The sequence below is a fragment of the Helianthus annuus genome, chromosome 15, assembly GCF_002127325.2.
Source record: "Helianthus annuus cultivar XRQ/B chromosome 15, HanXRQr2.0-SUNRISE, whole genome shotgun sequence".
Classification (NCBI taxonomy): domain Eukaryota; kingdom Viridiplantae; phylum Streptophyta; class Magnoliopsida; order Asterales; family Asteraceae; genus Helianthus; species Helianthus annuus.
The window spans coordinates 136,363,444-136,389,542 of NC_035447.2; the positions used below are offsets into that span (position 1 = coordinate 136,363,444).

Genomic DNA, 26,099 nt, shown 5'->3' on the forward strand with positions numbered 1-26,099 from the left:
GGTGGGGTCCAAGATGAAGGAGGAGGTCGGAGGTGGTCATGGCGTGCGACGACCGGAGATAGGGGGTGCTGGAATCTCCGTTCCGGTCACTGGATTTTGAGAGGGAGAGGTGAAAGGTGAGGTGCGACTGGTTGTTTGTAAAGGTGTTTAGGGTTTTTGTTCAAAAGAAAATGAAGGAGAAGAAGAAATCAGATGATTTGTGTGCGTGTGTTTATTTTTGTCTGCTTTCAACAAGGTGAAGATAAGGTTATCACAACACTTATATAGTTAGGGTTTTAATTAATGGGCTTTGGGCTTGGGCCCAAGGCCCACAAGCCCAATTGCGTGTTTTAAGTGGCCCGCTCGCTCCTACGAACCTGTTTTCAAAACCTGAACTCTCCATAACGTCGTAAACTAAAATCTTAAGTTCAAAAATATGAAAAAAAAAATGGTGTCGATAGTCGTTGTTGTTGCATTTGATTGTCGGTTGCGTAAAAGGGCGCGTAAATTGCGTTGGTTATCATTTCTAATCCGTTTTTTTTTTTTTTTGAGTTAATACACGTGTCTGATGCTTCGTTTCATTGCCGGTGCGTTCCTGTAGTCGCGTTTTCGTTCACGTTTACGTTTTGTGGCGTTCGAGAGCACAATGAATCCGTAAAATCAAGTTCATATGTAAATATCATATGTATAAAATTCGTATTTGTTGGCGCTGTCCGTATTTTGTACGGCATCAGTTCGTTATCGTTTATCGTTATGCAGTTCCTCCGCAGATTATCATTCGCGTACTGTAAGGTCGAGTAGGCGTTCCTAGGCATTACAAAAGCCTAATTAAGTTAATACGTGCCTTAAACACTATTTATTATCGCCTTAAACGTTTATTAATCGCGTAATTAGAAGCCGCTAATTACCGGTTGTCACATTCTCCCCCTGTTGCAGAAATTTCGTCCTCGAAATTTAGTCTATGTTATCTCCTCAGAGTTGTGTCGTTCCTAGGTAAGTCCGAATAATACCAAGGTGAATGGCCACGTAAACGAATCAAAACTTATATAGATTACGTGAATATAAGGACATTTTGCATCAATAAGAACCTAATGGTTCAACTGAGTTAGTTCCAGAAATCGATGTCAAGTGAACAAGGCGTAGTGATACTATCACTAATGCCACCAAGTTTACGAGGTTCAACAAAAGAGGAATTTCAACGAATAGAATTCCATATGAGCGTTCACAATATGAAAATCAATTTTGAAACAATAGAATTCATTACCAATGGAAACTTGTGTTGGTTGTTGTATAAATGAAACACACAGGATCAACAAATTTATTTGAAATAGAAACATGAAAATGACTCGTCAACTATCAAACCATTACATGAAATAAATCAACGTGTTGACATTATTGAGTTGCAAGGATACACCGATATACAACCGAATTTAGTGTATCATCGTCTTAATACATAGTTGCATTAAGACTATTTGAATGATTAGTCAAACAAAGAGCATACGTAGTTTTGCATGAAGCGATTGATTATGATTAGCACAAGCTACAAGTTTATACCGACACCACAAGGTGTCGTATTGAATGAAACAATTCAATAATAGCAGTGACCAAACGAGTATCACTGTGTATGAAATCAGATGAAGGGCTCAACAAGTAAATGTGAAGGTTTGTTCCAACAAACATCATGACATTTTCAATTGATAATGAAACAACTAAATAGTGTTTTCGATCGAAGATGAAAAAGCAATGAATATCACAAAATGTTCGATCGATGAAAGAACCGTTAGGAGGTACACCAGAATCTATAACATGAATTTGTGTACCATTATCTTAACACACGATTGTATTAAGACTACTTTAATATGATAAACCAATAAAGCGGATTTAATATCAATAAACAAATAAATAAATAAATAAATCCGTACATGATGCGAGCAACGAGATTAGCGCAAGCTTCAAATTTGTGAGAACGCCACCACAAGGTGATCGTGATCAAGGAAATGATTCAGTGAAGTCGAAGACCAAACAAGCATGTTATGGTTCAAAAAAAATGAAGTGCTTGTTGGGATTATTTCGAATATGATGGCCTCAATCCATCATATGGAATCTTGAATCGAATATATATTACGAGCAAGTTCAACAATTGAACTTGGTTGAAACATATTCCAACAATGAATTCATGTATCAATGAGAAAGTTTAGACATGGCCACAATGAAAAACCATGTATACCACACAAAAGAAACTGAGTTTTCCAAGAGATCCGTTGACTCGATACCAAGGAGTCAACACTTAACAATAACGGGGTCACCAATGCAATAATTGGATGTAGCGAAATGGTATTTGTACTTGGATAAAGCAACAATTTAGAGTGAAGTCACATGCGTAACAAACAACGCATGTATAAATATGAATTCATCAAGAATGAAACAAACGAGCATTGGCTATTACGAAAGAAAATTTTTGTGATGCAATGATCATTAGGGGGAGTAGAAATACGAAAATCTACTCACTATATGCAAAAGTTCGGAAGTTCAATAAAAGAAATTTGAGGACTTTACCTGGAATTTCGTGTGAGGACTGGTTGTTAGGTGACATTACCATGGAATGTCGAACATAGCGTAATCGCCATAAATGAAATAGGGGGAATGCGGAGACGTGTGACTTCTTTTGCAGCGCCAGTAGTTGTGAGTCTCATTATACTAAGCATCGATTGTTATGAAATCTTGTTTAAGCGTCCCTCGGCGTGATTGGTGTCGCTTGCAGGATCACGTGGCAAATTACCGCTTTTCGATCAGTAGTTCTCCCACTGTCGGGATTAGCATCGTTGTTGTCATGCCCATTTGTGTTTTCCCCAAGGCCTTGCCTCTAAAGTCGCGTGTGATGTACCTCGACGTCCGCTGACGTGTAGTTTAAGTTTCACGTATAGTTGCGCAATAGTGTTACGTTCCACGTAGATTACCTGCTTGGGTAATTAAGATAGCGTAGACGATATAATATAAGGGCATTTGCATGAGTTAATAATCACCGTTCCTACGTGAGGACCTTTAATGAATTTCGTCATAAGTTTTCCAAAGGTCCTAAATGTGTGTTACCACAACTCTCAAAGTCTTGCTTTTGTGTAATCGTTTCGTGCACCGTATATCAACACAACACTTGTGTTTGTTTAAAACCAAAATTGTTGACTCATTGTTTTCGGCAACGGTTGGAAACCCATATTCAGTCCTAGGCGTTCTGTATGTGTCCAAGTCTTAATAATCTAAGTTCCCATAGGAAAGTAAGGTTAAAGCCTAGGTATCCCTACAGAAACCTAATTCGCTGAAACCTATAGCTCTGATACCAATCTGTCACACCCCGAAATATCAGAGCTTGGCGTGACTGGACCGGTATCTTCATTGCACAGCGGAAGCAATTAGCTAAGACTTCTAGAAAATGAACGCCGCTAAGTACTTGAATTCCCATGGGTTCTCCTATTCCAACCGTTCCATAGTTTTGAAAATGCAACCTGAGAAAGAACATGCGAAAAAGTCAACGTAAAGTTGAGCGAGTTCATAGTTTGTTTTGAAAAGATTTAAAATAAATCTTTTTGATAACCGGTTTTAAAGTTGTTGAGAAAATATAGTAAAATTATTTTCTTGGCATGATATATGAAAAACTGTGAGTCTAGCCCACAATAGTCTTTGTGCATTGCACGAGAGAGAATGGGCCGAGCCCAAACGAACCTTTGTAAGCAGGATCAGCGTGTCCTCTTACTTAGGTATAGTTTGAAAAACGTTACCAAAGTTTGTAAATCCATGTATTTGTGAGTTTACTTCAAATGAATCTTAAAAACATTTGAAAATCTGAGTATTAAAACTGGTATGTAAGCGTCTATGAACAGATCATTAATGTTTTGCAAGGACATTAATATGTGTGGCGACATAGGAAGCACTCAACCCTAGCGGATTTCCCCCGGTCCACCCGGTTAGAACAACAAAAGCACTACATGGGCCACACAAGGACCCAAGAGTGGGGCTCGCTACACCCGATAGATCTACCACTTTTGCCCTCGGTCTTATACAAGATTAATGGCACTTAAGAGAGATTACTATTCGCTCACCTGATCTAACAGTTCATTCCCTAGCTTAACCATACCCTAGTTAACGTATAATGTGAGAGTTATTCATGTCCTTGGGCCTCTGCCCATGTCCTTGGGCCTTTGCCCACGCCATTCGTGTTATTAAAACTCATGCATGTTTCGAAAAACACTAATGTTTTTATAAACCGGTATGTTTAGCATAATCTTTTCGTAAACCATTTGAGTTTGTTAAAATCATGTCGCAAAATGGTTTATAAATATGCAATATTCATTTATCGAAACCTTGTGTGATTTTGCAAAACTTGCATGTCTTTCCACCCCCGAAAACATTTTATAAAAATGTAAAACAGTAAAAAGTGGGGGTTATGAACTCACCTTGACATTCCTGTGCAATGCTAGCTTAGTGTGATTCCGAAGTGTCGTTCCAAGAACATGAATTAGCTAGCGTGCATCTAAAGCATTCCTAATCAAGGAATAATTATAAGTTTCTAATTTAAACGTAGATAAACTACGTGTCCGAGCTCTACCGAATCGTTAACTAAACGATTCTATAAAGGTGTTGTTAGTTTGACTTAGAATAACCAATCGATGGTTATTTGATCCCGTTTATAATCGGGATAAAACTAAGTCTCGAGATCGACTTAGTTTTCGAGTGTTAAAAGATTTATACTTATTTTTTATGTATATAATCATATATATATATATATATATATATATATATATATATACGCGAAGTCATGATAGTCGTTGCGATAGAAGGCGTAGATGAAATGGTACGTATGCAAAATGTCGTAAGTGAGTCGGTAATACACCGTTGTTTTCGTAGGATGGGAATTAATAAATATGTATAAATATATATATTCGAAAACTTGATATTTGAAACGAATATAAACAATATATTCACTTTATAAGAATTCGAATTCTAGACGACGGAAAAACATAAATAATTATACTTATATTATAATTTCCGAACGTTAAACGTTTGAAAAAGTGAATCCCGAATTCCGAAGTTTGGGATAAATATAATATTATATTCGTTGTATAATAGTATTTCGAAATATCGGTGTTCGAAATAAATAATTATATTTATTGTAAAAAGTGTATGGGTTTCGATGTTTCTAAACGTTGGAAATAAAAATAATTAATTATATCTATTTTATAGAAATCCTCGAGTTTTATTAAGTAGTAATTCAAGTTTGATGGAACGTTATAACTTCGTTTTTGAATTCGTAAAACGTCACCAAAATAAATATATCTATATGTTTATTTTATAACCAAAAACTCGGCTTTTCAACAAGTGTCGTTTTTAGAATATTACATTTCGTGTTTCGGGTTTTTAACGAAAATCGAACAGAGTTTCCTCTGTTTTTGGAATAACCCCGACAACTCAAGTTGTCGTCATTTTGTCAAAATTCAACAATGTCGCAAACAATATATTTAATCAAAATATGCCAAAAGTTTTCGTCAAGTATATCAAAAATAAACTAATATTTAATCAATTCGGGTCGAGCTCGGGTCGCGTATAAGTCTAAAATCTAACGTAAACTGGCGTAATAACGACTCGCTACGCCTAAACTTTACCGGGTCTTGCGTGTTGACTGATGTTGACCGACTGACTTCGTTGACTGAGTTGACTCAGTTGACCGAGTCAAACCGAGTTGAACCAAACTTTGACTAGCTTTGACCGTGCTTTGACTGAGTTTGACCAGAACCGACCGTGCCACGAAATCCGAACAGAATTCTGACCCGAACCAACATTACTCGAACTCGAACATAAAATCTGGGATGAACTTAAAACCTGAACCAAGCTGAGCTGATCCGTTGACTGTTGTTGACCGCCATTGACCCTGCTCGAAGCTGGACCGAGACACAAATCTGCTAGTAACGGAACCACAACACACGAGACTCGAGCCTTTGACTAGGTTTAACTGCGTTTGACCCGAACCCGACACGGAATCGAGCTGAGCCCGAACCGGATCCAAAAAAATTCACCGGAGCTCGCCGTCGGCACCTCCACTGCCGCCGAGCGGCGGCGCCGCTCCGCCTTGTCTCTCTCTCTCTCTCCGACCCTCGTTCTCTCCTTCACCACTTACTCGTCTTCATTCTCTCTCTCATCTGGTCATCGTCCGCTGTATGCCACCACCAAAGGGGTGGTGGCCGGTGGTTCTCGGTTCCGGTGGGGTCCAAGATGAAGGAGGAGGTCGGAGGTGGTCATGGCGTGCGACGACCGGAGATAGGGGGTGCTGGAATCTCCGTTCCGGTCACTGGATTTTGAGAGGGAGAGGTGAAAGGTGAGGTGCGACTGGTTGTTTGTAAAGGTGTTTAGGGTTTTTGTTCAAAAGAAAATGAAGGAGAAGAAGAAATCAGATGATTTGTGTGCGTGTGTTTATTTTTGTCTGCTTTCAACAAGGTGAAGATAAGGTTATCACAACACTTATATAGTTAGGGTTTTAATTAATGGGCTTTGGGCTTGGGCCCAAGGCCCACAAGCCCAATTGCGTGTTTTAAGTGGCCCACTCGCTCCTACGAACCTGTTTTCAAAACCTGAACTCTCCATAACGTCGTAAACTAAAATCTTAAGTTCAAAAATATGAAAAAAATGGTGTCGATAGTCGTTGTTGTTGCATTTGATTGTCGGTTGCGTAAAAGGGCGCGTAAATAGCGTTGGTTATCATTTCTAATCCGTTTTTTTTTTTTTGTGTTAATACACGTGTCTGATGCTTCGTTTCATTGCCGGTGCGTTCCTGTAGTCGCGTTTTCGTTCACGTTTACGTTTTGTGGCGTTCGAGAGCACAATGAATCCGTAAAATCAAGTTCATATGTAAATATCATATGTATAAAATTCGTATTTGTTGGCGCTGTCCGTATTTTGTACGGCATCAGTTCGTTATCGTTTATCGTTATGCAGTTCCTCCGCAGATTATCATTCGCGTACTGTAAGGTCGAGTAGGCGTTCCTAGGCATTACAAAAGCCTAATTAAGTTAATACGTGCCTTAAACACTATTTATTATCGCCTTAAACGTTTATTAATCGCGTAATTAGAAGCCGCTAATTACCGGTTGTCACACAAGAGTCTAGAAGAATCGCCCGTTTCATTGGGGGCTTGGAGCCTGCGATAAAGGCTAGCGTGAAGGCCTCTCGGCCGACGACCTTCAGGTCAGTTACTGACCTCTCCTTGTCTCTCACTTTAGATGATGTCCGTCTGAGGACGCTAAGGAGCAAGGAGGCTGAGAAAAGGAAACGTGAGGATGATACCTCACGAAGGTCAGGAAAGAAGCACCATGGAAACGGTGATGGCAAAAGAGGGTCGGAGACGAAGAAAGATGGGCAAACTGGTGAAAGACCCAACTGCAAAATCTGCAAGAAACCCCACTCTGGGAAATGTAGGTTTGGGTCGAATTCGCAGTCTCAGCCAAAGACTTTTGCCTGTGGACTATGCAAGTCCAAGGATCATAAGACCGTGGATTGCAAGAAGATCAAGGATGCAACCTGCTACGGTTGCAATGAAAAGGGGCATATCAAGAGCAACTGCCCTAAGAATGCCAGGAAGGCGGAGGAGACCAAAAAGACAAATGCGAGAGTCTTCCGCATGGATGCAAAGGAGGCCGTGCTGAACGAAAATGTGCTTACAGGTACTTTTCTCGTAAATAATATATTTGCAAGAGTACTTTTCGATTCAGGCGCCGATAAATCCTTTGTAGACCAAAAATTTTGTCAACTATTAAATATGCCTATCAAAACCCTAGATGTGAAATACGAGGTAGAGTTAGCAGACGGCACGATAGAAACCGTCTCCACTGTTCTAGAGGGATGTGAAATGTCCATTAAGAACCATTCTTTTCCTCTATCTCTACTTCCCTTCAAACTAGCGGGTTTCGACATTGTTCTAGGCATGGACTGGTTATTCCGTAATCAGGCCCAAATCATTTGCGGCAAAAGGCATATAGTATTAAAAACTCCGAATGGTGAATCGCTTACCATTCGAGGAGATACACAGTACGGATTGCCCGAAGATGTATCTATGCTCAAAGCTTCTAGGTGTTTGAACAGAGGCTGTGTAATTTATATGGCTCAGGTGATAATTGAAGAACCTAAGCCGAAGATCGAGGATCTTCCTGTCATTTCTGAATATCCCGAGGTTTTTCCTGAAGAACTACCTGGTTTGCCACCAGATAGACAAGTGGAATTCAGAATAGATATCATTCCTGGAGCAGCTCCGATAGCAAGAGCACCTTACAGGCTAGCTCCTACTGAAATGAAGGAACTAAGAACCCAATTGGATGAACTGTTGGCAAAAGGTTTTATCAGACCTAGTTCGTCTCCCTGGGGAGCACCTGTCCTATTTGTAAAGAAGAAGGACGGATCGATGCGGTTGTGCATCGATTACCGTGAGCTGAACAAAGTTACCATAAAGAATAGATATCCTTTGCCAAGGATCGACGATCTGTTCGATCAGCTGCAAGGAGCGAGCTACTTCTCAAAAATCGACTTGAGGTCGGGCTATCATCAGCTAAGGGTCAGAGATGAAGATGTACATAAGACAGCATTCAGGACTCGCTATGGTCATTACGAGTTCCTAGTGATGCCTTTTGGGCTCACAAATGCACCGGCTGCGTTCATGGATCTCATGAATCGCGTCTGCAAGCCGTATTTGGACAAATTTGTCATCGTCTTCATCGACGATATTCTTATATATTCCAAAAGCCAAGCTGACCACGAGAAGCACCTCCGTTGCATTCTCGAATTACTACAGCGTGAGAAACTCTACGCCAAATTCTCGAAATGTGAATTCTGGCTACGAGAGGTTCAGTTTTTAGGTCACGTTGTAAGTGAGCGTGGTATCCAAGTGGATCCCGCTAAGGTAGAGGCAGTCATGAACTGGCAAGAGCCAAAGACGCCTACCGAAATTCGTAGTTTCCTGGGATTAGCAGGATACTACAGGAGATTTATTAAGAATTTTTCAAGGATTGCTGCGCCCCTGACCTCCTTGACCAAGAAGAAAGAAAAATTTATTTGGGGCCCAAAGCAGCAAGAGTCCTTCGAAGTTCTGAAGCAGAAGCTAAGCAACGCACCTGTGTTGACACTACCTAAAGGTACAGATGAATTCGTAGTTTACTGCGATGCATCACACACGGGCATGGGGTGTGTGCTTATGCAGAAGGGCAAGGTGATTGCCTATGCTTCAAGGCAATTAAAGATGCACGAAAAGAATTACACCACCCATGATTTGGAGTTGGGTGCCGTTGTATTTGCACTGAAATTATGGAGGCATTACCTTTATGGTATTAAATTTGTGATTTATTCTGATCACAAAAGCCTCCAGCACCTGTTCAATCAGAAAGAGTTGAACATGAGGCAGCGTCGTTGGATGGAAACCTTGAATGACTATGATTGCGAGATCAGGTACCATCCCGGCAAGGCGAATGTAGTCGCTGATGCCTTGAGCAGGAAAGAAAGGGTAAAACCTATTCGAATCAATGCCAAGAGCATTGAGGTCAAGAACAATTTAATTAAAAGGATATTAGCTGCACAGCGAGAGGCTGTGTTGGAAGCTAATTATCCTAATGAAAAGTTAGGAGTAACTGAGGAGCAGTTGACTCTTAGCAAGGATGGAATCCTTAGACTGAACGGACGTATATGGGTTCCGGTTTATGGAGGACTACGAGATGTTATCCTCCAGGAAGCCCATAGTTCCAAATATTCTGTCCATCCTGGTGCAGACAAGATGTATCAAGATTTAAAGGCAAACTATTGGTGGATAGGCTTGAAAAAGTCTGTGGCCGCCCATGTAGCAAAGTGCTTGACTTGTGCTCAAGTCAAAGCCGAGCACCAAAAGCCGTCTGGCTTGCTACAACAGCCTGAACTTCCCGAGTGGAAGTGGGAATGTGTAACTATGGACTTCATAACCAAGTTACCCAAAACCAGGAAAGGAAACGATACAATATGGGTTATAGTCGATAGGCTGACTAAATCAGCTCATTTCTTACCCATCAAGGAGACGTATAGCTCCGACATGTTAGCCCAACTGTATGTTGATAAGATTGTAGCCTTACATGGCATACCTGTGTCTATTATCTCCGACAGGGATACTAGATACACGTCTCATTTCTGGAAGAGTTTCCAGCAATCTTTGGGCACGCGTTTGAACTTCAGTACGGCATACCATCCACAGACGGACGGTCAGAGTGAGCGTACCATTCAAACGTTAGAAGACATGCTACGCGCGTGTGCAATCGATTTAGGTGGTAACTGGGATAAGAACCTACCCCTAATCGAATTCTCCTACAATAATAGCTACCATACCAGCATAAAGGCTGCGCCTTTCGAGGCATTATACGGTAGGAAATGTAGATCGCCTGTTTGTTGGGCGGAAGTAGGAGAGGTCCAATTATCGGGACCAGAGATAGTTTTCCAGACAACGGACAAGATTGTCCAGATACGGGAACGTCTCAAGGCTGCCCGCGATAGGCAGAAGAGCTACGCTGATCCAAAGCGTAAGGATTTTCACTTCGAAGTGGGTGAAAAGGTGTTGCTTAAAGTGTCGCCCTGGAAAGGGGTGATGCGTTTCGGCAAGAAGGGCAAGCTGAGTCCGAGATACATAGGACCTTTTGAGGTCATTGAATGTGTCGGGTCAGTTGCCTATAAGTTGAACTTGCCTGAAGAGCTCAATGGAATTCACAACGTGTTCCACATCTGCAATCTCAAAAAGTGTTTCGCCGATGAATCATTGGTGATTCCACACACAGATGTGCATATAGATGAGAGCTTAAAGTTTGTAGAAAAACCCTTGTCGATTGAAGATCGACAGGTGAAGAAGCTTCGCAGAAAGCACGTACCAATTGTAAAGGTCAAATGGGATGCTCGTAGAGGTCCCGAATATACGTGGGAAGTCGAAGCCACAATGAAAGAAAAGAACCCCTATTTATTTGAGTAAATCTCGGGCCAAGATTTATTTTAAGGGGGTGAGGATGTAACACCTCGAACTTTTGTGTCCAATGATGTGTTAACACGTGTCATTTGATTACACGTGGCATTGATATTAAATAAAGGACTAATTTTGACAAACCTTGAATGTATGTAAATTTGAGGGTTATAGATGTCAAACAAGGGTAAATATATTGTATGGTAACCCTAAATGGTGCTTGTACCTTCAAACGAATGAATCATAGATCGTACGGAAGCGAAACGCGGAAGAAAGTGAGAGATTACAAGCTACAGGGGTTAACCGTGTCAACATGTTTAATTATACCTCTGAGTGACCCTTTAACGCTCCCGAGGCTTTGTAACAGTATTATACGCTCACTAGAACATACTGTATAAATTCCGCAAAGTTCCGTTTTAAAACGAGAAAGTTATGATCGAATTCGTATGAGAAGGGTTAAAAGCGTCAACAATGAAAGATAAGGCTTTCTGAATAATTAATAAATTAACCGGGGACTTAATAATGCAGGTAAATAACACAAAGCCCTTAATTATAAGTAACCGAGGGCCAAACCGCAAAGTTACCCCTTCAAACCCGAAAGGTCAGGTTAATAATTACGAAAGATTTCGTTATTAATTACCAGGATTTCGCAATGATTATAAAAGATTTTAAAAACCTGAAAATCAAGCCTCTTGCGACCCGCGTTGTGTTTTAGGTTAAGTGGAGGCGGGCCGCGAGCCACCTACTTTACGCGCCTGAAGTTTGAATCTCAGGCGACCCGCGTTCAAATACATGGAAAACTTCCATGCGGGCCGCATTAGACGCCCAGATGCAGAAAGTTTGTATTTTCTTGCCTTTTGAGCTTGTGAATGATCAAAACGCCAATAAAAGAGGCATGGGCGCCCCCTACTCGACCCATAACCCTCTAGGACACATGCCAACCATCCATGATCAGTTGTAGGGTGTTGTGTGATGATCTTGGACCTTGACTTTGGCTATAAATAGCATACTTGTGTTCATAACTTTCATCACAACACAACAACACTTCTCTGGTCATTCTAAAGGCTCTCAAGTGTTCTTCATTGCTCTCTAAGCAAGTCTTAACTTCTGTAAGTTCATTAGATCCTTTGTAGTTCAATTTATGCTTAGAAAATCACTAGAAACCAAACCGTCGTAAATACGGTTTGACTTTAAAATAAATCCGAGATGGTTCAGTCTTATGACGAATCAAAGGTAGTTATGAGTTGGTATTAATGTGGGTAATAAACCTCTAAAAGGGTTCCCTCTGATCACCACTCTAACTAGCTCAAATGTCGAGTCAAACGAACGGTTAAAAAGTCAACAGAAAGCTATTTTTTGCGATTTATGCATAATCTGTAATGTATATGCTATGAAACCTGTTTTGGCACTCATAAAACATGATATTAAGTATATAAACTTGTTTACGCTCGTTTGAATCGACCATTTGCTATATTGACCCGGTTCGGAGCCGAATGTCGCAAAAGTTTGACTTTTGCTTTGACTTCAGTTCTGACCCGTTTTAGTGAGGTATAGATATGCCTTAGGACTCTCTTAGGACCAGGTCACATGGTGGTATAAGCCTCTGTGACCGGTTCATGAATTGTCCGAGTCTTTTACGCATTTCCGTTAATCGCCTAAAAAGTTGACCGTGACGGCCTTTATAAAATAAAACGAGTATTTCGGACACGTGAACGGACCATAACCTTGCTTACTAAATTATAAGCATGTCCTTAAAGTTTCACGCCAATCCGAGGTCTAGAATGAGAGTTATGCTAAATAGCGCATTTATAAGAAACTTTTGTAATAAACGGCGCAATTAGCATAACCCTATCTAAACCAAGTTTCCGTCACCAAAACTTTTACCCACTGTTATAAAATAATATTTTTGGAATTTTAAAGATTTTTAATAATTTTTACCTTGCTCATAACCTACGGTTATGGCCAGTGGCGGAACTAGAACATTAATTCAGGGGTATCCCCAAAAAAAAAATTTTTACCGTGCAATTATACAATATAAAAAAACAATACATAAATAAAGTAAAACAAATACCTAATAGATTTGTCCTCTTCTTTTTTTCATAGCTTGAAATCGTTCCATCACATCGTCGTCTTTTACTTCATTTAAAAAATCCTTTTCAACCGCACAAACCATATCATTGTTCAAGAATTCCGGGCCGATCCGATTGCGTAAATCCGTCTTCACAAGCTTCAATTTCGAAAAACATCTTTCAACGGTTGCGGTTGCCACCGGTAAAAGCAAAGCTAGCTTGATTTTTGGATTTTGGTTTCGTCATAACTGCAAAGAATTCAAAGAATCAAACAATCAATTATCAATCAAAGTATCAAACTAACAACTAATCAACCGCCATTAAAAATAAGTAACAACAACAACTAAACTAACTAATAATAATATAATATCAAACATTCAAACTGAAACAATAAAAAAAAACCTATCAAAGTGAAACAAGTAACAAACCTCATGTTCGTAAAAGTGTAAAACAATAAGTAAAAACAACAATCAAAGTATCAAACCTCTCCTGTTCGTAAAACAACAATTAAACCAACTAATAAATATTCATAAAACTAATGAATTCCATAGTGTCAAACCTTCTGTTCTGTGATTCTGTGAATGCCGCACGCCCGCACAGCCACAAACCTTCGAAGTTCGAACTGAAACAAAACCTCCGGTTGGACCTGTTATGTGATTTCTGTTCGATCGGCCTTTGATATCCCTTGAATTCAATCTGCCGCACCATAACACTATTGGGTTATTAACTTATTATTTTGGTTATTTGGGCTAACTAATATTGGGTTATCATTTGGTTATTTGGGCCAATATAATCAGAATTACTTGGGCTTAATACCAGTTTATAAATTTTTTTTTTGAGAGGTGTCCTAGTAGTTGTTGAGGGGTATCCTTAGTATAAAAATCGGGAAAAAAATTTTTTTACACTACCGGTTAAAAGTTGAGCCGTAGCCCGGGCTACGCCTCATTTAACACTAGGTCCGCCCCTGGTTATGGCTACGGTTCGGTAAATACCGAATATGCCATTTTCGGCCAAAACGTGAGTTCTACAAGGTCTTTTGACCCGATTCCAGTTGCTACTGATTTTAAATAATAAATAAAGTATTTTAGACTTTATAAACTGTTCGGGAAACTCAGATTTCCTGTATAACTCGAAAAGCTCTTTAAAAGTCTTTAAAATGACCGAAAAGCCCCTACGGGGCGTAATATTGACTCAAACTCGTTACGGGCATCACGGAAGGTATCCTACTGATACCACAACCTCTTTAAGGCATATTGACTTAGGAAATAAGCGTAAGACTCTCATGGTTAACCGTTTCGCCTATTGCGCGCACGGTTCGGCTTGTGAAACTAGTTTTCATAAATTAGCCGATACGGGTCAAACTATATTATTTTGACCCCAAAATCCAGAGTGTGAACCTTGAACCCATATAAAACAAGTCTCTGAACTTGTTTGGGGCAGAATCACATTCCATTCTCGGTTTTCGCCTTTTCGCGCGATTAAACCATATTTATATTCCGGAACCAACCGGTCTAGGCTACGACCAATATAAAGACCCGTTAGGATTCTAAGAGGTTAATTAAAACCTTCGTTCCAGATTAGGAGCCCAGTAAAAGCTATCGGTGATTTAATCAAATTAAGGAATAATACTTGCAAAGGTAAATACTTTTAACTTATTTCCCCGATACGGGCTTGGGATACGGTATAATAATACCGCTTGATTGAGCATCATATCTTCCATCGCTGAGGTGGTTAATTTGTATAATGTGATCGGCTCATTTAAACAGCTTTGTTTCTTAAAAGCCTTTGGGGGGTTAATGACCGTTGTCCCGGATATCCTTGGCATCATTTTACGAAATGGCCACGACCATCGACATCCCGGTGTAGGCGTACACCCGGTATATATTGTCGACATTTAATTAAAAGACGTAGCCGTTGGTTTCTATACTACGGTTTTACGCAATGTGGTGTGTCTATTAATCTTTAACCCGGCACGATCCGGGCTACTGAACGCATAAAATGACATGTAATACGTTCACAAGATTTTTAATAATTTTCTCAAGTTATAAAAGAGTTTGTGCCTTGTGCATTCAAATCAATTTTAATAAACATTTTCAAATGTGTCAGTTGAATGTATTTACCAGTGTAAACTGACGTATTTTCCCCAAAAAGATTAAGTGCAGGTACTATACGAAATTGGCTGGTATTAGCTTCCTAAGCATCACGAACAGTCTCGCAAACTCGATGCCGTATCTGAATGAACAATATTTTATTATTTTGATCCGCTGTGGATACATTCGACTTCTGTAATATATTTGATATTACCACCAGAGGTTGAAGTATATATTTATCTTTAAAGCTTCCGCTGTGCATTTATATAATTGTGTGGTTTGACTATATTTTTGCCAACTACGTCACGGTAATCCCCCACCGGGCCCACCAGTGATACACGTGGAAATCGGGGTGTGACAACTTGATTTAACTTTCGTTCAAATGGTTGAAAAAGAGAAACAAAGTGATGAAGTAATCCCCTATCCTACAAATGGTAACAACAAAACTAATTTTTTTTCCGGAAAAACCATTTTGATTAAAACAAACTTAAGTGTTTTGAAATCATAATGGGAAAATAGTTTGTTGTCAGGGGGAGTTCTGATTGTTTATGCCAAGAGGATGGTGAATTAAAGCGATTCAAATCAGTTTGTCACGTTATTTGTACAGTTTATTGCTTTCAGTTTCAAATTTTTCCCTGAAAATCAAAATCGAAACATATTTTGATTTTAGGGGGAAGTAAAAATTTTAGAAAAATTTGAAAAATTCAAAAACATCGAAAAATTCAAAATGAGTTTTGTTGTCAAAAAGGGAAAATGATAATACATCAGCTAGACGGTTGTAGTACGCTAAAGAAATGCAAAGTTTTAAAGCATTAATCAATCTCGCTGATGATGTGCCGATAGGTTTTTACACATTTAGTAAGTTTGTTCGGGATATAAACCTAAATCATCAATTGCTTATTACGTGGGGAACATCTCTTGGATATATAGGTAACCCCTGAAATCCTGTTTGAAAGACTCTATTTCTGACATACTAGGTCTTTGTACATGATGATATCTGGGGTATTATACCAGGACTTCTGATTTTGCGGGAGCAATAGCCTAGTCCTAGTATAATACTTTGCATTGCTTTAAATCATAAAGCTCTCCCCTCAGCATAAAAAATGATGAAACATTGCAAAATGCTAATCATGTGCTGTTGTAAAGAAGATCTCCAAAGGGGACCCACCTAAAGTCGAGCCATCATCTCTCTGTACGAACGGAAGTTCTAACCTGAGCTCTCATGGTCTTGCATTTACCCCTTACAGATATCTTTAGTGTACACTCACCTGTAAGACTGAATATAGTAGTCTGGATACGGGAGTATATTATGAGGTGGTACACGCGTATAAGTTAAGATCATAAAACACAAAATTTGTATCCTGAACAGATTGAAATTTGTGTGAAAATTTAAAGAGGATCAGTATATCGACAATCTAAGCGAATTGTTTAATTCTGAATATGAAATCAAAGCTTAACGGTACTTGTAACTTGTCGATAGCTGATATGATTCCCTAACACAAACTCACAAAAATATTGTTTGTATATATTTCTTTACTGATTTCCATTTAAAACAAAAACCCAAAAATATTGTGTTTTAGTTTAAAATTTAAAAATTCAAAAAGATTTTCGACAACTGATGATGAAAAGCTGATTTTCAAAATTCCAAGTGCTAAACATAATGAACAAAGTTTGGGAAAGTTTGCATGAAATGAGATTTGATTTTGAAAAGTTCTAATGGTTGATTTCACTTAAAGATACTGTATAAAAGATAAATAAGAATAATTTTTTTAAGAATAAAAAGGATGAAATTTCAACCAATAAGAATGTTTTATTTTACTTTATTTAATTTTTATATTTAATATAAATGTAAGGTTATATTGGTAAACTTAGATTGATCATTAATTAGTAGTCTTCTTTTTTAATAACTAACTTCATTAAATTTGTAACTTATTTTCAAAAAAAAAAAAAAAAACCCCATATTTTTTTCAAATAAAAAAAGAAAAAATATATAATTTAAACTGCAACATAAATTACGAGGCGTGTAGGATGAATTACGAGCTGTGTAGAATAAATTTCAAAACGTGTAGAATAAATTTTGATGTGTGTAAGCAAAAAGTATAAGGAGTTTTTTCCCATATTAGTGTTGGTGGAAATTTTTTTACCAAAATAGTGTTGTTCGGAAAATATTTACCAAAATGGTGTTTTTAAAGATTTATTTGTTTCTTACTCTTAACCTCATTGGATAATCCAATTCATTACATAATTATTAATTTAATCCTAGTATTGGGTCTCTCACATAACTTTTTTTTGCAAGAATCTTAAAAAAACTATTTATTAATTAAAACTGAAAAACTAGTTTTAAAATTTTAAGTCTCTGTAGTAAATAAAAAAAAAAAACCACATCGTGTGAATTGATTAAATTTATCTACACCCTTGTAGTTAACCATTTAATAAAAAATGATAATATACTAAATCTAAAAACTTACCCATGGCATTATAGCCTAGTGGTATTTTGGAGGTGGGATAAAGCTTATGACCATTAGGTCATGGGTTCGATTCCTACAAAGGGGGTTTTTCCCAGATTTATTGGGTTTCCTCCTGAATTGGTGTATAGGCATTATTGCCTAGTGGAGATGGATATGATCGGGTGGTTCTGCTGGTGGCACGATGATACTCCAGTGGTCCGTCAGTGATCCAAAATTTGCCGTTCAAAAAAAAAAAAATAAAAAAAATAAAACTAAATCTAAAAACTTAAAATTCACTCAAATCTATATGCGACCATTAGAATTCCTTTAGCTTATGTTTTTTATAACTAAATGCATTAGTAAAAAATATGTTCGTCACTTTCACAGTGGACCTTATAATTATTTGATATCATGTCAAATTGATCTAAAACATAATGTAATAAAAAACATGTAAACAATCTCAGTTGTGCCTTCTTAAATTTGTTTTTTAAGAATTTTATTTCTTTATAACTTGTATTAACTAATGAGGTAAGGATTAGATTCGAACCTACCAACTCAGTCGTTTGTTCGCACACGAAATACATAATTTTTATGTGAAATATTTTACTCAAAACACCATTCAGATTTTTAAATATTACCTGTTGTAGATGTAGATAAATTCACATACAATTTTTTTTTGGAAAAAAATAATAATAAAGAAAAGCTTTTGTATGTGGGAATAAAAACCACCTCTGTTATGTATAGGAAAAAAAAATAACAATAAAGAAAAGCTTTTGTATGAGGGAATAAAAATAACCTCTATGTTATATATATAAAAATAATAAACGAAAGGAATTTTAACAATGAATATATCTAGTTTCGAGTAATTTTCATTTTTTAATTAAATACATAATTATAAGGGTATAACTAGAGTTTTTAGAATCACACGTACTAGTTTTTGTATTAAATATAGATTTTTAGATCTTTAAAATATGTTTTTAAGTAAGTTTTTTAGAAAAAAAAAAAAATCATTTTTAGTAAGATTCCTAAAGAGTAAGTTGCTATTTTAGTCCCTGAGTTTTTGTTTAAATTGTCATTTTAGTCCAAATAGTTTTTTTTTCTCCTCTGGGTCCCTGACTTTTTCTTTTTCTTGCAATTTTGATCAGAATGCCTAACTTAGTCTAAAAACCAGGTTATAATCAGGGGTATTTTTGGCATTAAATTATTATGAGGTTTATAAATTATGTTGTAAACTACCCATGGTTATCACTACACAACAGTTATGCCAAAAATACCCTTGGTTATAACCAGATTTTTAGACTAAGTTAGGCATTGTGATCAAAATGACAAGAAAAAAGAAAAGTCAGGGTTCCAGAGTAGAAAAAAACTATTTAGACAAAAATGGCAATTTGGACCAAACCTCGGGGACTAAAATGGCAATTTACTCATTCTTAAATTAAAATAAGTTATGTGAGAGACCTAATACTAGGATTAAACTAATAATTACTAATGAATTGTGTTATCCAATAAGGTTAGTAGTGAGAAACAAATAAATTTTAAAAAACATAATTTTGGTAAATACTTTTTAACAATACTATTTTGGTAAATACTTTTTCCACCAACATTAATATGGGAAAAAAAAAACTCCAATATAAGTGTAGAGGATGATAGTGTTTGTGACTAACTAATTAGTCAAAGATAATAATAAATGAGTTGAGAGAAAAACTATTTAATGTTTTACATTTGTACCCTTTGTTCTTTTTCTTCTTAATTTAATTTTCTTTTCAAATGAACCTTCCCCCACCTAAGTAACCTAACATCGCAACATTTTTTTATAGGTAGCACGTGTTTTGATTTACATTGTTATTGTGAACTAGAGGTGTATCGGTTTAAGCCCGCTTACCAGGAAACCAATCCGGTAAAAAAACCAGTTTGGTATAGATTTGGGATTTTTTTTTGATTGAAAATCAGTTCCAACTTGAACTGATCCGAGTCTACCTAACAATTCATAAATAGGGATGAGCATATTGGACTCGGTACCGGTATCGAATTTACCGAACCGGGTACATTTTCTGTACCAACTTTTGACATTTTCGGTACCGGTTTTTACCCTCAAATACCGGTACCGTACCGGTACCGAACCATACCGTACCGGGTATATTCGGTACCGGTACCCACTTTTGGGGATTTTCGGTACCGGTACTTTGGGTTCCGGTACCGGTTCGGTACCGAGCTCATCCCTATTCATAAAAACCGGTTTAAACGCTAAAACTTGTTTTGAACTCGATCAAATTCGGTTTGAGTGGGTTGAGATTTTCAACCTCAAAAACCGTTTCTTAACATGAACTGGTGGGCCCAAACCGGTATTCTATATGTGAACCCATGAATATCACAGTATTGAACTTGGGTCGTTCTCTGTTGAGCTACAAACATTAAGCTTTTTACCAGATTTTGACCCATTAGAAAAAATTGGGCCTTTTGACTTCTAAATTGGTTGGAACATTATTATTGACTTGCAGAAACCTTCACCGCCTCTTAAACCTTACATATATTCTCTTCTTCATTGTTCCTCCGTCTCCAATTAACCTACGTCTCTACTTACTGGTATGATTTCTTTCATTTCTTTTTATTTTTCATCTATTTTAATTTGATAAATTGATTTCTGCTGGTCTTGTTCATGGTAATATGTTCAATTAGATTACACAGTGAATTTAGGCTTGTTTTGATTTTTATTTTCATTTTAGATTTATGTAGATGATCATGTTTTGTAAACGTTTATATCAATTTAATTTGATCGATATGTATACTAGTAATTTGATTTCTGCTGGTTTTGTTCGTGTTAATATGTTCGGTTAGATTACAAGGCGAATTTAGGTTTGTTTGTTTTAATTTTAGTTATCAGTTTTAGATTTTATTCATGTCTCATAAACCTTTATGTTAATTATAAAGTTCACATTAAATGTTTAGTTGTAAATAATTAGTCTAAGGTTTGAACACAGATTGATGAGATATAGAATTAGTGGACTACATATCTATCTATCTATTTATAGGGTTTTATAGTTTGTTTCTTGTTTTCTAAGTCACAATAATCCCTTTGATTATGCACATCCGAACATCCTTTAAGTTTACAAGTTATTTGAAGGGGCTGGGTGTAGGGATGCGTTTTGTGATCGGTGGATCTGATTACCCAGTTTTTGCAAATAACATTTTATGTATTATTGAATGTTAATGAGTTTTATTATACTTTATATGCCAAACATGATTTCAAAGACCTAACAAAATTGTTTTAAAGGTGTTAGATTTTTAATGTTGAACGAGTTTACTAGCAAACAATCAGAGGCAAATATTTTCACCTGCAAAGAAGTTTCATTTTTAACCAAGTCTTACTTTTAGTAACTTGTAGTTTTCGCATATATTATTAGTATAAGTTGAATCATGGTTGCACTAATCGGTAAATAAGTGGAACATGGTTGCCTTTTTTAACCCGACTCAACCCCCTTCAATTTTTATTTTCTTAACCAAGTTGAATCATCGTTGCACTTAGGGGTGTTCATTATTCGGTTTTCAACCAAACCGAAATTGAAGCCAAATAAATCAAACCCGAATAACCCATTCTTAGTTATAGGTTATAAGTTTTTCCTCAGCCAAAGTAGGCTACTTGAAGTAGCAGGTAGCTATTTGATTCTCTTTGTTCTTATTAGTATGCTGTTTATGAAAACGAGTCGTTGATGTAATTGAAATTTGAAATTGCAATAGTAAGCGTTCACTATTTCAGAACCTATATGAAGAGGGTCAGTTATTATATTTTGATGTTACATTTTTGATCTTTTAATTGTATAAATCTGAGTCTGACTGGCTTAGTGTTTTCTTTTTCCTTGAACATTAAGAATAGAAGCTACTAAATGCTAATCAGAATTTATGAATATTTTGCGTAGCTCACTTAGTTTAAATAACTATAGAAAAAAATGACATTCTTGAATATTTTTATATAAAACTCAACTGATAATTTAGTACCATTTTCTTAATAAAAATAACACAGCTGTTAGCTTGCTTAATTTATTTAGCTTTATTTATTATCCACTAAACAATGATTTCAGGGTTAACATCTTAACCTGTTTATTTTAGTTCTTCTTAATTTTGCTCTAAAAATTAGCCAAAGTAGTTTTGAAGTGGCAGGTAGCCCACAGGGATGAGCATTTGGTATCAAATCCCGATACCGTCCCGATCCCGATCCCGATCCCGAAAATACCGTACCGAATTTTTTCGGTACCGGAAACGGTATCCACTTTTTGGCATTTTCGGTATTGGCATTTTCGGGATCGGTACCGGTTCGGTACGATACCGGTAAAATACCGAATTTTACCTTCAAATACCGCTACCGTACCAATACCGTACCGTACCGACATATTTCGGTATCGGTATCGGTACCCAGTTTTGGCGAAATTTGGGATCGGGATTTGCTCAAAATGGCCCAAAATCCCATGAATCTGTTACTTTTTTTCCAAGTTGCTTGACCTAAAACCTATTTGGCTACTTGAAGTTTCAACTCAGCCACTTCTCACATGATCTTTAGTCTTCATTGTTTTTGTTCTGACAACTGATATGTAACATTCTAGCACTCTAGGTCTTTGTGAGTTTTCGTTTAGAAGTTAGACCACAATTTTTGGCTTTTTGCATTTAGGTTTCTGAACTCTTAACAGAATATGAAATTAGATATTGGATTGTTGTTTAGTAGTTGGAGATGTGTTGAATACTTGTTTGAATCTTGCAACTCAAAACTTATTAATGACATCAGAGATCAGAACTTGGTTTAATTTTGGATAAAAACATATGGTTTAATTCGGTTTTTTCAGTTGAAAACTGAACTGAATCGAATTTTATTTGGTTTTCGGTTCGGTGTGAAACTCACTTGGTTATTTTCATTGGTAAATAAGTGAAACATGATTTTTATTTAGGCAAATTGGATTTAAATAATCCGAACTTTCTCAATTTGGCCGATAATAATCCCAACTCAGTTATTTGCTGATAATAATCCGAAGTGGTCCCCTTTTGGCTGATAATAGTCTGCCTTAAAAATAGCTTAACGGAGTTAAGTTTTTTTCCGAATTACAAACCAATGTTTTAGGGCTTTTGAATGGAGCGAGGATACGAGTTGATTGATGTAATATTTACCTCGAAATACTGCCTCAAACGACGAAAACGGTGCTTCAATTCGGGTGTTTAAACTTCCAATTTGCCTCTTATTTATTGACCCGAATCGATCCATCACTGCGTTACTTGAGTAAAAACGCTGTTAAAAGATATAGAAATTTGGTTCCCCTAACTGATGGTTGTGTTAGCAGCAATGGCCGGAGAAGCGGGAATGTTTACAGTACAACAAACCGTAGGCAGTGTCTTGTGCTGCAAATGTGGCATTCTGATGCCCCCAAATGCTGCCAACATGTGTGTCAAATGTCTACGTTCCGAAGTGGACATAACCGAGGGTCTACAAAAGCATGTCATCATCATTCACTGCCCCGAGTGCGATTGCTACTTGCAGCCACCGAGAACTTGGCTTAAAGCCCAGCTAGAATCAAAAGAACTCTTGACTTTCTGCGTTAAACGTTTAAAAAATCTGAACAAAGTAAGGCTGATTCACGCAGAGTTCATCTGGACTGAACCTCACTCCAAGCGAATCAAAGTCAAACTCAGGGTTCAAAAAGAGGTTATGAACGGAGCTGTTCTCGAGCAAGCTTATATGGTTGAGTACGTGGTTCAGGATCAAATGTGCGAGTCCTGTTCGCGAGTCCAAGCGAACCCAGATCAATGGGTGGCTGCGGTTCAGCTACGGCAACACGTTTCTCACAGACGGACGTTCTTTTATCTGGAGCAACTTATTCTCAAACATGATGCTGCTGTCAGAGCGATTAGGATTAAGCAAATGGATCGCGGTATTGATTTCTTTTTTGCCAATCGTAGTCACGCGGTTAAGTTTGTCGAGTTTATTCAGAAGGTTGTCCCGATTAAGAGCCGCAACGACAAGCAACTCGTGTCCCAGGATACAAAAAGTAATAACTACAATTACAAGTACACGTTTTCTGTTGAAATTTGCCCGATTTGTCGTGAGGATCTAGTCTGTCTCCCTCCGAAACTCGCTTCTAGTTTGGGAAACCTCGGCCCGCTTGTCATTTGCACGAAAATCAGCAACAGTATCGCTTTACTTGACCCGTTAACTCTCAGGCACTGTTTTCTCGATGCCGAGCAATACTGGAGGGCGTCATTTACGTCCCTTCTTTCTTCTAAACAGCTTGTGGAATATATTGTATTGGATGTCGATCCCATTTCGTCTGAAGTCAACGTTGGTGGGTCAAAGTATGTGATGGCTGATGTACAGGTGGCTCGCGTGTCTGATTTCGGGAAGAATGATACCATGTTTATGGTAAGGACTCATCTAGGACATCTGTTAAACGCGGGTGATTATGCTCTTGGTTACGATTTACATGCTGCTAATACTAATGACATGGAGATAGACAAGTATAAAGGTCTTGTGATGCCGGAGGTTATTCTAGTCAAGAAAAGTTACGAGGAAAGGAGGCAAAAGAAGCGTGGAAAGCCTCGTGCTTGGAAGCTTAAAGCTCTTCCGATCGAGGTTGATGCGAGTGACACCCGAGGTAGAGTAGACGAAGAAAAGATGAACAAGGAGTATGAACAGTTCTTGAGGGATCTTGAAGAGCACCCCGAGTTAAGATTTAACATATCCTTGTACCGAAACAAGGAGTATCAGCCGTCGGAAATGGCGTCTGTGACAGATGGCGAGGATGTGCCTTCTGTGCCGTTGGAAGAGCTTTTGGATGATCTTAAACTAAGCGATGAAGATCATGATGATGGAGGTATGCAGGAATAATCGATTTTTAATGAAGAATAGTTCTATTCAAATGTTTTGTTGCTTTATTTTAGTGTTAGGTATTTATTGTGAAATTTATAAAAGTTTTGAGATGATGTTTGGAATTTATAATATTTTTGCTTGTTATTGTTGTGTATCCAGCTTTTCTGCGTGATGGTTGTGGGTGGGGAGTGTCGATTCTGCTTTTTTTTTTTTTTTTTTTTTTTTTTTTTGAAATTTAAACTTCATTCACACTAACACGGCAAAGTCCTCAAAACGAGGACTGCCAAAAAAACATTACATCATATACAGAGGAGGGTACTTTATCCAACTTTCCCAAGATAAGTCCTTATACATTGATCTATCCTTTAACGAAAAAAACAACTTTTTGATATCTCCAAAAATAAGTCTTCCCGAAGTCGCCTTACTTTGAAAAACCTTCTCGTTCCTCGCCAACACGACACTATGATAATGCCGTGAATAATATTCTTGACCCATCTGCCACCTGTGATATCTTTATATAATTCCAATAGCTCCTTCAACCCGAAAGTAAAAATAGGACTCAACCGGCACCACCGACCCACCGCATACCAAACCTCCATAGACACAGCACAGCCCGTTAAGATATGTTCAGCAGACTCTTCTGCCCAATCACAAAACGGACACACCAAGGACTCAACATGGATATTTCTTTTAACAAGTTCTTTCTTCACCGGTAAACGCCCCATTTCCGCTCGCCAAGCCAACACATTACATTTAATCAGAACCCAACTAACCCATTTAAACACAAAATCTTTCTCACCTTTGCGATTTTTCTGCAGCAAATTCTTAACAGCTTTGACGCTGAAAACATCCTTGTCTTCAGCCTTCCAGCGCCAATCGTCACGAACAGTATTGCCAGCCACTAACCCACCCACCTCCTGTTCCAGACCCATAACTTCTAACGTCCCAAGGGCCCCTGAAATACTGCATGTTTATGCTCCAGGAATGGGTCGAACGAATCATTATGTCAGCCACACTGCAGAATTTTTTTTTCTTCGTGTTCGAATAGTCGCGGGTATCTAATGTGCAGAGGTGAATCGCCTAACCATGTGTCCATCCAAAAGCGCACCGTCCTTCCATCTCTAATAACAGTCTGCATATTGTAATAAAGGGGGCGATCGTTGCAGGCCAACGAATCGGCCGTCTGAACAATAGTTTTCCATGCACCAGTGATTTGGTTATTCATAGGTAAAAAATAAAATCTGTTCCGAGTGGTATGGCAGCTTAAAATGATCTTCTTCCACATGGATCCCGCGTCTTTCCGAAATCTGAATCCCCATTTGAACAGCAGCGCCTCGTTAACTTCTTCCAATCGCGGAACCCCTAAACCGCCCTCTTTTTTACTTAGCGTTACTCAATCCCAAGCCACCCAATGAAATTTATGATTCTCCATATTCCCCGACCAAAGAAACCGCTTCATAAGCTTTTCCAAAGTCTCTATTCTGCATGACTGCATCTTTTTCATGTTATGTAATTAAAGTTGCAAACAATGACACATGGGAGGGTTCAATAAAAAACCCATAGTAAGAAAGGGAAAGGGGCTTTTAGTGAAGGAGGGGCAAAATTAGAAAAAATTATATAAATTTTCTAACATTTATATCTTCTTGTATGTTATTAATTTTTTTTTTAAATTGC

The 26,099-nt window shown here is 37.8% G+C and overlaps 1 protein-coding gene across 1 annotated transcript; it reads left to right on the top strand.

Moving 5' to 3' along the window:
* Positions 1-20,020: 20,020 nt before the first annotated feature.
* LOC110912616 (60S ribosomal export protein NMD3) lies at positions 20,021-24,579 on the top strand. Its single transcript, XM_022157384.2, has 2 exons — positions 20,021-20,164; positions 22,903-24,579. The coding sequence occupies exon 2, from the start codon at positions 22,905-22,907 to the stop codon at positions 24,441-24,443; it is 1,539 nt and encodes a 512-aa protein (XP_022013076.1). The 5' UTR covers positions 20,021-20,164; positions 22,903-22,904; the 3' UTR covers positions 24,444-24,579.
* Positions 24,580-26,099: the final 1,520 nt, after the last annotated feature.

What these genes read in the sequence shown, in the direction of transcription:
- LOC110912616 (XM_022157384.2), top strand. Translation starts at nt 22,905, where the DNA reads ATGGCCGGAGAAGCGGGAATGTTTACAGTACAACAAACCGTAGGCAGT.